The sequence below is a fragment of the Thalassophryne amazonica genome, chromosome 20 (assembly GCF_902500255.1).
Source record: "Thalassophryne amazonica chromosome 20, fThaAma1.1, whole genome shotgun sequence".
Lineage (NCBI taxonomy): Eukaryota > Metazoa > Chordata > Actinopteri > Batrachoidiformes > Batrachoididae > Thalassophryne > Thalassophryne amazonica.
Genome location: NC_047122.1, coordinates 31,694,575 through 31,708,691, shown reverse-complemented (window position 1 = coordinate 31,708,691; position 14,117 = coordinate 31,694,575). Strand labels below are relative to the sequence as shown.

General features: G+C 39.1%; 1 protein-coding gene across 1 annotated transcript in view; it reads right to left on the bottom strand.

Moving 5' to 3' along the window:
* Positions 1-3,459: 3,459 nt before the first annotated feature.
* LOC117501807 overlaps positions 3,460-14,117 on the bottom strand; it is a 94,039-nt gene continuing 83,381 nt past the window's right edge. The window contains exons 9-24 of the mRNA XM_034160767.1: positions 12,926-13,136; positions 11,900-12,039; positions 11,671-11,797; positions 11,538-11,573; positions 11,231-11,370; positions 10,944-11,070; positions 9,712-9,866; positions 9,480-9,606; positions 9,376-9,408; positions 7,447-7,559; positions 7,177-7,306; positions 6,960-7,099; positions 6,196-6,319; positions 5,725-5,883; positions 5,314-5,473; positions 3,460-4,263 (exon numbers count right to left, since the gene is read on the bottom strand). Of these exons, the coding sequence (XP_034016658.1) occupies positions 4,175-4,263; positions 5,314-5,473; positions 5,725-5,883; positions 6,196-6,319; positions 6,960-7,099; positions 7,177-7,306; positions 7,447-7,559; positions 9,376-9,408; positions 9,480-9,606; positions 9,712-9,866; positions 10,944-11,070; positions 11,231-11,370; positions 11,538-11,573; positions 11,671-11,797; positions 11,900-12,039; positions 12,926-13,136 (2,011 nt within the window). The 3' untranslated portion in view covers positions 3,460-4,174. The remainder of the gene's footprint in view (positions 4,264-5,313; positions 5,474-5,724; positions 5,884-6,195; positions 6,320-6,959; positions 7,100-7,176; positions 7,307-7,446; positions 7,560-9,375; positions 9,409-9,479; positions 9,607-9,711; positions 9,867-10,943; positions 11,071-11,230; positions 11,371-11,537; positions 11,574-11,670; positions 11,798-11,899; positions 12,040-12,925; positions 13,137-14,117) is intronic.

The window sequence follows — 14,117 nt, the reverse complement described above, 5'->3', positions numbered from 1 at the left end:
AAATGCACCCGAACGTGATGACAGCTGCAACTGCTTGATGCTAACTTTTAACATTGAAAATGCCATAGACATGCTAACGCATTAACATTGGGATCCAGATTGTGATCCAGATCACCACTAAAATTTATTCACTTGTTCCTCTTGTCATTTCCAACCACTCCACAAAATTTCATCAAAATCCGTTCAAAACGTTTTGAGTTATCCTGCTGACAGACAGACAGACAAACAAATAAACGCAACCGAAAACATAACCTCCTTGGCAGAGGTAAAAAAGGGTTTATTTCTATTTTGTACACTGCTTTTCCTTTTGTTATCTTAGTGCACTGCAGAAAGACATTAACCAAAGAAATGCAAAGCTGTGTTGAAACAGGGACTGAAACCACACTGGTAGGAAAAAAAACAGTAATACACACACACATATTATATATATATATATATATATATATATATATATATATATGTCCTATTGTCTTATGTACAAATTGTACATGCTCAATCAAGCCCCTCTATTTCTGTTTCACAAGGACCACAATGGATATGTGTTTATGCCTTGTTGTGTTATCAGTGTATCATTGATACATTCACCACTATATGTTTATACTCATGTTGCACAATAAACTCAATCAATCATAAACAATATTGTAATTACATTTTAACGGCATCTGCAGAAGCGTGTACATATCCATGAGGTTGTGAAGAGCTGCAGTTAGCTTTGACTGCATGTCACTAGCTTTTACGTAATATATGAGAAAGATGTGAGATTTATCTAGAAACAAAGGGGAGTTAGGAGCTAGCAAGACCAGCCAGTGATGTCACCACGCTAACGTCCGCAAGATGTCTTGTAAATCACTCCATAGGTGTTATTAGGTTACAAAAACAGTGTTTTCAGTTTTAGAAGTGTTTATTTTTTGCTAGCTTTTACATAATATATGAGAATGATGTTAGATTTATCCAGAAATGAAGGGGAGTTAGCAGCTAGCAAGACCAGCCAGTGACGTCACCACACTAACGTCCGCAAGATTTCTTGTAAATCACTCCATAGGTGTTATTAGGTTACAAAAACAGTGTTTTCAGTTTTAGAAGTCTTTATTTTTTGCTAGCTTTTACATAATATGTGAGAATGATGTTAGATTTATCTAGAAATGAAGGGGAGTTAGCAGCTAGCAAGACCAGCCAGTGACGTCACCACGCTAACGTCCGCAAGATGTCTTGTAAATCACTCCATAGGTGTTATTAGGTTACAAAAACAGTGTTTTCAGTTTTAGAAGTGTTTATTTTTTGCTAGCTTTTACATAATATATGAGAATGATGTTAGATTTATCCAGAAATGAAGGGGAGTTAGCAGCTAGCAAGACCAGCCAGTGACGTCACCACGCTAACATCCGCAAGATGTCTTGTAAATCACTCCATAGATGTTATTAGGTTACAAAAACAGTGTTTTCAGATTTAGAAGTGTTTATTTTTTGCTAGCTTTTACATGATATATAAGAAATAGGTTGTATGTACCCAGAAACAAAACTATTTTGGAGCGCCAGACAGACCAGCCTGTGAGGTGCCACTCTACTCTGATTGGTAGCCCCCCCCCCGCCCACAAAAAAACAGATTTGCATGATTCATAGCATAAAACTAGGGAAAAGAATTTGACTTTTTAAACCTCTTAACATAGGTCAAGGTTAGCCATCTTTTAACATGACCATGGATGTTCCCAGTGAATTTGAAGACACTGGCAACAATTCACGAGGTCAGCCATCCAGGCCTTTAACCTCTAGGGGTGGGTTTTGTCAGTGAACACATCACCAAACTCCATACAAATACATGTAATTTGGTCACTTTTGAAAGTGGTCAGACTCCTTTAAAGTCAATTTAATGTATAATGGTGCATTTCCACTGTCGCCAAGTGCTTGCTCACAGGGGGTCGTTTTGACCGTTGGGGTTTTTCCGTAATTATTGTATGGTTTTGCCTTACAATATAAAGCGCCTTGGGGCAACTGTTTGTTGTGATTTGGCGCTATATAAATAAAATTGATTTGATTTGATTTCAGGTCAGCTCAGTGTATAAATCTCACCGTTCCAGCCAATGATAACTATCAACTGGCTGACAGAAGCAAGCTAGAGACAAAAGCAAACTGGATGATTTCAAAAGAACAGCATACAGCCTGAGCGTGTTTTCACTGGGCAACCAGTCACTGAAGTATGAATTCTTGCCTTCGGAATGGCCACTTCGCCAAAATGACGTGGTGCTGACCTTGACTGGACTTGTGCTGAGCACAGACGGCCAGATGGACGGACGCAAAGCCTTGGCAATACACGATGGCCATACTTTGATGGCCTCGGGTAAAAATCAGTGAATGAAAGCTGAAATAAGTAATATGAAATAAATAAAACCTGGATAAATATTTGAATAAACAGTCCAAACTCACTGATCATCACAGCTTTTATCCATTTGCTCTCCCACTCCTCCCAGGTCCTTTGTCCAATTTTCTCCAAACCTGATGTGGATGATGGTCAACCGTGGAATTGCACTTAGTCGGTTTGATTTCACAAATGTCAAGGTCATTAGGGTTAAAAATGAGATTTTCACAACATATGTAGCTGGTTTCGGTATTCCTGAGGCAAGATCAGATTTGCCAAAGGTCAATCATTAGGGTCAAGGTGATTGGGGGCCAAAGGTCAAAATTTTGATACCTCCCCCCCCCTACTCTGATACCCACCAAACCTGGAACATATATATGGAGGTGGGTTCTGAATTGCCCTGCAAGATTAAATTGACCAAAGGTCAATCATTGCAGCCAAGGTTGTTGACCTTCTCCTCAGAAGTCTTTTTGCTGATTTCTTCGAAATTTGTATGTCAGTGAAGGTCGATTTCAAAATTGCCCTTAGATTCATTCATTTTCTATATCTACTTACTCCAATCAAGGGTCATGACAGGGTGCTGGAAGCTATCCCAGCAGTCACAGGGTGAGACAAGCACAGCCTAGACTGGACGCCAGTCTGTTGCAGGGCCACATAAACAGACAAACACTTTTTAAAGTTCCCAATTCACCTAACCTGCATGTCGTTGGAAGTGGGAGGTCACCAGAGCACCTGAAGGGAACCCATGCGAACACAGAAAGGCCCAGGTGGGAAGCAATCCCAGGACCTTCTTGCTGTGAGGCAACTGTGCTAACCACTGAGCCACGAAAAGGTAAAGAATTCATTTTGGTTTAAATCAAATTTAGTTTTCAACCAGATTTAATCCAAAATGAGGTGAATTCCAGAATTGCCCTGGCAAGGTCAGCTCAAAGTCGATTATCTAGGGGAAGGTCAAGGTCACTGACATTAAATGTCAGATGGCTGTTGCTCAATCATACCAGCAGGTACCCAGTTATAAATATGAACAGGTCTGCGTCGAAAAACAGGATATTTTTGTTGGTGAGATGATTAGGCCCCCAAAAATAGTATGTTCGCAATAAAATTGCATTATTTTCTTTACGTTTATTTTTATTCAGCATTTTAAACCCACTCCCTCTTACATCACATCTGCTTCAGTATCAAATATTAACAATTCTCATGTAATGACATGTCATACAGTGAAAATACCAGCAGTAGAAATACCTCCAAAGAATAAACAGTTGATTGCACAGTTCAAAGATATTCGGCAAACATGATGCAGCACTTCCCATAAAACACTGATACGAATGTATAAATACCTTTAAAAAGCACAACACATTGACTGTATAATGCACATTATTTTGGCTTCATTCATTCACAGCCTGTCTTTAGCGTTAACCACCACACTGTCTTCATGTCAAAAAACAAACATGATAGGCCGCCCAGAAGCAATTACACCTCCGTTTGCTCCAGTGTAAACAAAGTTATTCCGACGTCAACCGCATGTGATTCTCCAGCCAAATCATTTGCCTGAGCCTGGAACCATACAAATCGGGAGATTTGGTTTTCAGTACTCAAATTGATGGAAGTGATTTGAATGACCGGAGGCGTGTCTGTGACCGACTACAGCCTCAATTATTGGAGACTAGGATGACTCAATAGGTCCGTCCACGCTGGTCAAATGGCGCCAACTCCCAAAGTACAAAAACAGATCCTTATTAATATACACATATTTATATGCTTAGTTTCCTGTCAGTATACAAAGTCAAAGCACACCAGTTTTTTATTTTATCGTCCTTTCAGGTCACAGTAACTCAATCATCCACTGTTGGCTCGGCCTGTCCTCGCTCTCCTGCGTGATCACCACATGGTCCTTGTCGTACGTTTTGCCACCTGAAGAAGACGACGACAAAAACAAATAAATAAAACCACTCATGTCATATATAGATAGAACGTTATATTCATGCCTCTTGATTAACAAATCTAGAGTCCGTTAGTTTCATGAGTGGGTGCTTACATTCTGAAGAATTTCATGAAACTTGGTACAATTCCTTGTTATAGGTTGGTAATATGCACATTCTAATATTGTACAAGATTGACACATTTTAGCGGAGTTAAGGCCCTTGATTAACAAACCTAGACACTGCCAGTTTCATGAGTTGGTGTATGCATTCTGAAATTGACTATCCGATATCTTGAGCACTTTTTAGTCACATAGCACTTGTACCAAAGCACCATTTGCCAGCAAGGGGATACTGTGCTCTCAGAGCACTCTTGTTAAATGTGTTTAGAGTAGGCTGTCCTCAAAAACTGAGTAACTGTGTAAGAAGTAGACTAAAGAGGGAAGCCACCAAGACCAGCTCCAGTAGCTGATTGCAGATACTGTCCACAACAGCTTTTATTTGCCTTCATCTTAGAGTGAAGGCAATAAGGCATTGTTAAAAGGAACAAATCTAGGCTCTCTGTTTAAAATGTTTAAGCTGTGGCTGGAGAAATACCATGCAAACATGTCAAGGTTTGTCCAGTAAATTTTGACCTTTTTGAAATTAAGGACTACACAGAAAAAAAATGTGAAATTCTACACTCTCCACCTGATTTTAATGCAGTTACACTGAAAGTAAAGCTGCTTTTAATACATGCTCTTTATGTGCAGCTGATATGCTGTCATAAATTCTTAAAACAAGACTTGGCCAAATGTCCAAATACTTATATCTCTCACAAGATACAACAACTATGGTATTTTCTGTGAATACACATTAATATTAATAAATACGCTAATTTTGGAGGCTTCAAGCAAAAATCAAACACCAGCTTTTGCTTTGAAAATAACATACATAACTGTCATTTTACATTAGGATTTATTACATTTTCGCATATATACAATTAATCAAAGTTAGTTTGAAACTGTGCAGAAAATAGAGATAATATTTTTTGCCGTTATACCTTTAACATCAAGCACGAAACCAGGGAAAGTCAGGTTAACAACGGGACCGTCCATTTTGGCTGTCCAAGTCTGGATCGGCTGGCGGCTCTCTGACCATAAAACCACTTTGGCTGCCGGCTCAATTTTGCCCATCACCTGAAGGCTCATGGTTGCAGACAACTACAACAAATACACAAAATCTCACTGTTAGAAGAAATATCAGTATTTTCATATAAAGTGTTGGCTTTTGTGAGTAAAATGAAGCCTCAATTTTGACTACTACAAAGACATAGTCGTCGTAGGCACCATATGTGCATGATGACTTTTGTTTTGTTTGGATCCTGGAACACGCATCTTTTACTTGTTTTTTGTCAGTTTGGAAATTTTGGTTTAATTTTGTCGGGTGGTGACAACAGTAAATTGTGCTTTACCCTATTCTTGATGAACCCATCCTGGTAGAACCAGATGTCGCTCATTGGCTCCACCTCTGGCCCCACCACCACGCGCCCTGATTTCATCTCTTCCACGCCGCCCTGGATGGACATGTAGTGTCCGCTTTCTTTGTTCTTGACACGGAAAAAGCAGCGCTTCTACAGGATACACACCACAACATATGCAAAAACTGTTAATGTAACAACAAAATGGTTTTGATATACAGTATATGTAGTATATGTATTCCAACTGCAAAATAATTGTTTGTTTTTCACACATTCAGACTTACCAAAGTAGTTATGTGGTGAATTAACTATCAATAACATCCTAAAGTGATGAGAATTATTCTTTGGTCCATCAGTTAAGCCACATTAATTTGTGCACTGTGCCATTAAATAAATAACAAATAATGGTACCAATGATATCTAAAAGGCTGTCAATATGACTGTGCTGGTTAAAATAAAATGTACCTGTCTGACTGGGTACAGAGAGCCAACTGTCTGCAGAGAGCTGAACTTGGGCCAGTTGGTGATCTCAATTGTTTCCAGGAAGAACTGGCGCCCCCTGTAGTTACTGTGTTCAAATATCACCCAACTGCAAATAAAGAGGCCAAATTAAAGTTCCAGAATCACATAGTGCAAACGAACACACAAAAGCAACCTACAACTCAGCATTTAAACTCTTACATTCACATATTTGCCCATTTACAGAGAGAAATGATACTTTATCAAATTCATGCTTTCAACCTCAATCGTAGAAACATATTTTCATTACATATACGTTTGTATTCTTTCTTACAAGCATGCATTTTCACAGGAGAACTGGACACTGCTGTGCAACCCCCCCCGACCACCCAAGAACAACCAGGCACCTTTATACAAAATTTTTTAACAAATAAGCACTTCACCTCAGAGCAAACATTAAAAATCAAACAATTAATTATGGCTTGCACAACTCATTATGTGACATAACTCAAACGCATATCAATATTTACAGAACATTAAAATATGACATTTTTGCACCTACGTAATCAAGAAGTTTGAATCATCATCTAAGTTATTAAGTTTCTCATAATATAAGATAAGCAGCCTGAAAAGGTTATGATTCAAACATGTGCCAGGGCAGCACAAAACACTGCAGTGCCGCGCGCACACACACACACACACACACACACACACACACACACACACACACACACACACACACACACACACACACACACACACACACGTACCAGCCGCTGCTGACGCGGATGGACAGGATGTGGTTATTGAAGCCTTCTTCAAACATGTTCATGACCTCTGTGTCTGTGGTGATCTCTCGGCCCTCCAGACACTCCAGACCAAAGAGAGAGATGGATGGAACTGAGAACGTCTGCACAGGGAGACATAGAGGTTCACACACACACACACCGGGTACTTTTTTTTTTGCTGACTGAGCTTTTTCCTCACCAGTGGCACCACCTTAACCGAAGATATTTTGCAGTCAGAGGGGCAGCCCATGCTGGTTAAATTGGGGTATTCTCCTTCTGATAACACATACATGTTCCCGGAGTACTGCTTATTCTCATAGAGCACCCAGCTAGAAGACACAGCAGTGCATTATTATACATTTAATTTTTTTAAACCTGAATCCCATTTTCTTGATCAGCTTTCCTTCACCAGCACTCCAATTTTATTGTGTAGACATTTTCTTAAAAAGCTGAACTAAATGCTCCTCACCTCCCACCTGACACTCGGCAGGACTTAATCTGCACTTTTTCCGAGAGCAATTCCTGGTTGAGACCAAAGTTTTGACACTGTCCCTGGCAATTAGGCTCAGAGTAAAGGAATATCTGACAGAAAAGAGAGAGAACAGATGTAAATAAAACAAAAGTGACTCATCAGATAAATTACAGTTGATGCGAGATTACACTTAAGTACTGAACATTAATATATGATAGACTGAAGTCACTTTAAAGAATTATTTGATGCCTACTCAAATTTCTTTGACAAGAAGAAGCATATATATATATATATATATATATATATATATATATATATATATATATATATATATACACAACCCCTGGCAAAAATTATGGAATCACCGGCCTTAGAGGATGTTCATTCAGTTGTTTAATTTTGTAGAAAAAAAGCAGATCACAGACATGACACAAAACTAAAGTCATTTCAAATGGCAACTTTCTGGCTTTAAGAAACACTATAAGAAATCAAGAAAAAAAGATTGTGGCAGTCAGTAACGGTTACTTTTTTAGACCAAGCAGAGGGAAAAAATATGGAATCACTCAATTCTGAGGAAAAAATTATGGAGAAGCTATCACAGCTAATGAAGCATAATTTTGTAAAATTCTGCCCTCTTGAAATACAATCTCTGATAAAAACTGATCAATATTTGCATTAAGATGTCAGACAATACTGGATTTTAAAAATACATTTATTCAAGTAATATTTAATTATTGGCTAAAAGCCATGCTAGCTGTGGCAGAACAGTGGCATCAAATGTATTAGCTAACTATACACACAATCTAATTTAAAAAATACTCCCCTACTAAAGTACACATTGTTATAAAAACAAATCAGTGTTTGCAGTAAGCTATCACACCATACTGGATTTTATAAATAAACCATTTCAAGTAATTTTCAATTCATAATTTGTTAACAGCAATACTAGCTGTGCTGGAATAGTACTGCCAAACCTATTTGCTAGCTGTACACATTGCCTAATTTTATAAAATTCTGCCATGCTAAAAAAAAAAAAAAAAAAAAAATTGTTTTATAAAATGAAAAGATATTATACAAATTAAATTTGTGTTGCAAATAGCTAGAATATCACATATTTGCTAAATCATGCAAGCAATCAGCAGTCTATCTCAAAATTCTGATTATTGCACAAGTCGAAATTTTAACATTTGTGTTTTGACTTAGTCCAAAATTTGTCTTGGGATTTCATAATGACATAAAAAGTAATAACATGTCTAAATTAACAATACTTTTCTCATAATTTTGACTGAAAATGCTCAATTCTAATGACAAACTTTAAAAAGTGTAAACTGTGACTTTTATCTTAATTTGTACTTTTCAAAAGTTGAAATTTCACATTTGATTCATAAATTTTGAAGTTAGTATAATTTCAGACGTTTCAGGCTTTCATAATAACTGTGTGCAGTAGTTCTACTCAGTAGAGACACACCATGAATGCATTCAAATTACATTTTAACCAGCCTGCTGACTTACAGCTACAGCAACAGCAAGTAAACTGTGATCCCGGTGTTTTGCTGTGAATCACATCCATGAAGATGCATACAGAAACAAGCTTATATCACACCGGCAGGAATGCAAAAAAAAAAAAAAAAAAAAAAAGGGGGGGGGGGCATAATGCAGCTCGTGCCACAAATTAACATAGAAATATTGAGTGTTTGCAGTGTGTTTTCAATATTTGCAGTGCGTGCTGAGAAGACTGCAGGTAGAGGAATAAGACTGTGTTTGTAGGATAATGTGTCACTTGCAGCAAATTAGGCATCACAGGTGTGCACACAATTGGCTCCTGAAACCTCTGCATTTTTTAAATATTCAAGAGCATAGACAAAAAGCAATACCGGATTAAAAAGTATTGCCTAAGATGCATAAAAGTAGAAAGAAAATACTTACTTCAGTCCTGAAGTTTGAGTTGGAATTTGAAGCCTGAAATAAAAGCAGAAAATACAATGTCAATGCAAATAACTCGTTGACACGTTTGCACGAGTGGTTCTTACCAGGAGGATGGGCTGCACTGAGCAGATGCGATTGTCTTGAGCACCCCAGTCGGCACAGTTGTTGTAGAAACCCTTCTCCAAGATGTACTGGCTCCCAGAGAAGTCGACATGGGAGTATGCAATCCATCTGGAAAAAAGGGAACGATTGCTTTATTACTGGGGGTGACATACTGTATGACCAGTAGTAACTATAGTTTGTGACGCAACATCGGTAGTAAAGTTATGAACTTACGCTCCACTGAGTACATGGATGGAACGTGTGAGGGTTTTATACTCAAACAGCTCAACATCAGGTATGGCTTCTGTCACCTCAAAGGTGTTCTCCTCCATGTCCTCCTGCCCCTCCTCTGGCTGTTCGAACATCACCATGATGGAGTCGGACAGATCCTGCAAGAGAGCAGAAGGATAAATTCTACTACATATTTTTGGCACGCTAATACTGTACCTAGGCTATCTCTGTAGACCAACTATAGTTGTAGCTAAAAAAAATACCACGTAAACATCTAAAAAAATATATTTTAAGATCTTCGAGAAATTATCTATTTCTGCACCTGTTGCTTTTGATGAGTAGTATTAAAACCATAACCACGGTTAGCATTAGCATATGCATGGCCATGAAGTGAAAAGCAGCTTACACCCCCGCCTCAGCCATAAACCTCCACATACAACACGTGCACCAGCGATTCTCATTCAAGGATTGACTTGATCAGTCACAGGTGAAGCTGCTCAAACCCAAACTGAGACACAACTGTGAACAATCCCATTGTCTACCAATACAGACCGAGCCAAAGTATAATTTTATCGGCACACTAACCAAAATTGACACTAGTAGCTGCCGTCAGCCGTGGTTAATGCTAACCAATATCACCAACAGCGATGATTGTGACCGTATATCCTCCTGACCACCAGGAAGGTAGTCAGGAGGATATGTTAACCTTGTATAGTGCTAAGCACTTCAGTATCCATGAGTCATAGACCTTCCTGTAGACAATCCAGGCGGTGCTCAGGTTGGTCCTCCTGGTCTTCGTGTCGGAGTGTACCGCTTGGCCAACCAGTAGCTGGTGCTTTAACCTTGTGGTATTGTTTCCAATCCCCTTCTGAGCTGTGCTCATGTATTGACTCATGTGCCTACTCAATGTAGTTAATATGATGCCTGATAGAAACTTCCATGTTGTGGAGAGGCAGCTAATTGGCTGGTAGATTGAGGATGTCGTACCCTTGTGGGGGTTTTTCACGATCAGGATTCTCCTGCCCTGTGTTAGCCAGTCTGGGTGACTACCTATGGTTAGTAGCCCACCCATTTGTACTGCCTGGCACACGGAGTGCTGTTACCTTCTTCAGCCAGTAGGTGTCAGTAGGTGTGGATCATATCAGGCCCTGGCAGCTCATTACTGAAACCAATGAGCTAATATTTAATTTATATAATATTTATACTGTTTGTAATAGCTTGTATTTAAAACTCACCGCTTGAATCAGCCTAACAGAACGCAGCTCAGCATCACAGCCTCCCCACACCCTCCAGTCTTGGTATTCTCCCTCCTCCAGGAGGTACTGGTGTCCTCGGAAGCCTTCTTTCTCGTAACCAACCCAACTACAGCAACAAGAACACAGTTACCATTTTAAACCTGTAATTTTCACACCTTGATAGTTTCTCCCCCTGTCAGTTATACCCCACTTCAATGAAAAACAGTAAATGTTCTCATTATTATAAACTACTGTCTTTTTGAGCATCAGTAGAAGCCAGCACTCACATTCCTCCCTCAACTTTAAGGGAACCAACATTGTACATGAAAGCTTTCTGCTGTTTGTCCATTCTGGTCATGAAGTCTCTCGTATTTGTGGTTATAGTCCTCGACTTCCCAGTGAAGTATGGCTTTTCGTAGACAATCATCTGTAGAGACAGAATGTAACAAAGACTGATTAATTCCATGTGATTGCTGCCAGCAATGCTCTTTTTGGAATTTTCCATTGTATGATTGTATCTTCACCTGTATATGTATAAACGCTCTTGTGTGTGTCACACCTCAGTATACACTAACACGGTCATTATGTTCTTACCTGTGGTTCACCTGTATTCTCCACTCTTGGCTCACCCTGCAATAAATAAAAATTAAACTTGGTATTTCTTCCATGCAGAGCATTATGTGTATTATGTAGGGCTGTTTTGATACCTCTGCATCGTACCACGTACCACTTTCAGTGGATGCAGTGATGCCACATAAGGCTGGTCCACTCCCCAGGCTGCCGGATTGGGGTATCCCCCCACTTCCAGGACACGTGGAGCACCCTGGAAAAAAGGTAGAGCATACACAAGCCACCTGTACGGAGGTGGTTGGGGGTGGGGTGGCAGAGACTTAATAATGAATCAATGACAAACACTAAAGTCTATAAATCTATTGAGCATTTTCATCATAACTCACAGCCCAGCATTAATGATGATGGAATTAGCCTTGATGGGGAATCCAAAGATCCGGGCATCCTCAGACGTATCCCTAAAGATGACCTTCTTCCCCTCAGCGTTCTCCTCTGGGAACAGACTGATTTCTGGGACGCTGTAATCCTGAGGGACAAGACAAATCGAGCATTTATTTGAATTGAGATTTCAGGAAAAGCAGCAGCTTCGCTGGAAAATGTACCAATCCATTAACGTCTATTAAGACAAACGCATTAAACCTTTTTTATTGAAATCTGGACAATAACTGTGATTTCATCTTGTTTATTATCATTCAAAATATTTAATGTCTTGCTGTCAAAAGACCAGGCACATACTTCTGTTCTGACACTAGATGGTGCTGCACACCAGTTCAGAAAAGTCACTAAAAACCTCCAGTATGAATTTTAAGCCTTGATCCACCAGATACTTATGTATGCCCACTTTTAATGCTATGCACAAACTTACAAAGAAAATCAAATTTATGACATCAGTTGCGGGAGCAGGTGCTGGTGCTCACACTACAGAACTTGCCCTGGGTTCTGGACGGTAACCATCTAAGCAAACATCCAGTCCAACACACATCCTGAATGTAACCCTTGTATCAGCCCCAATATGGGCATGTCCTTGGCCTTCTCCAGCCGCTGGGGTCCTCACCACTGAGGTACCTGCACGTTTGATAATCCTCAGATAAAAACACCACATGGACAAAATCTCATAGCTGATGTTCCCTCACAAAGGAAGTGATCCTTCTCATCTGAGTCTGCAGCTTATTGACACATGAATACTTTGGAGTTGTGTGTTTTTTTTGTTTTTTTTTTTGTAACAGCTCCATGCTCAGCTCTTTATTCCATAATTGTCACTTTGTGTGAAGATTACTACAACATGCCGTAATTATCAGCTTTCATTCATGTTAGAAATATCAAGAATGCTGACAGTAAAAGAGTTCCTTTATGTTTAACTTGACGTGAGGCAGGTTGGTAATCCTAAGAACTGAGCTTCCTCCTCCTCTTACCCTGACAGCTCGTCGGACAGATCCAATGATGAACTTGCGGGCCGGTTTGTTCTCAGTTTGCCCATCATTTGTTTCTCCATTTGGAGTGACTTTCTGTTCTCCGTTCTGCAGTTGCTCATCAGGAGAAATGAAGGGATAGGTGAGCTCGATTTCTCCTTCATCTAGGGCAATCTTCTCCCCTTTGAAGTTGGGTTTCTCATAGAGAACCCACCTGTGGACCAGGAGAAGGTGAAGAAAAGCTGAGAAATTCTTATTTTTTTAAAACATACATATGTAACTCCTTCAATTCTTCTGTGGGCAGATTTGAGAGGGAGAAACATGTAATGACATGTAAAGGATGACTCATAATTCATGTTGAACAACACACAACATGCACAGCGAAGACAACATGCTCATCTAACTGAGCGCACAGTTGGTTAATTGGTTAACTAAATAGACAAACCCTTATTAGAGTGCATGCCTCAATCCCAAAACACTTCCTATGTGTATGCAAATCTGTCCAAATGCTCCCAGACATTCTCATTGCTATATGGAAGGGATAGATAGATAGATAATTCTGGCGGAATCAGATTTTTTTACTCTGGGATGTCCTTAATTTATATATATATATATATATATATATATATATATATATATATATATATATATATATATATATACACAGTAGTGTTCAGAATAATAGTAGTGCTATGTGACTAAAAAGATTAATCCAGGTTTTGAGTATATTTCTTATTGTTACATGGGAAACAAGGTACCAGTAGATTCAGTAGATTCTCACAAATCCAAGCATTCATGACCAAGCATTCATGATGTGCACACTCTTAAGGCTATGACATTGGGCTATTAGTAAAAAAAGGGGGTGTTCACAATAATAGTAGCATCTGCTGTTGACGCTACAAACTCAAAACTATTATGTTCAAACTGCTTTTTAGCAATCCTGTGAATCACTAAACTAGTATTTAGTTGTATAACCACAGTTTTTCATGATTTCTTCACATCTGCGAGGCATTCATTTTGTTGGTTTGGAACCAAGATGTTGCTCTTCACAGACTAAAGTTAATTATGGAGTTCCACAAGGTTCTGTGCTAGGACCAATTTTATTCACTTTATACATGCTTCCCTTAGGCAGTATTATTAGACGGTATTGCTTAAATTTTCATTGTTACGCAGATGATACCCAGCTTTATCTATC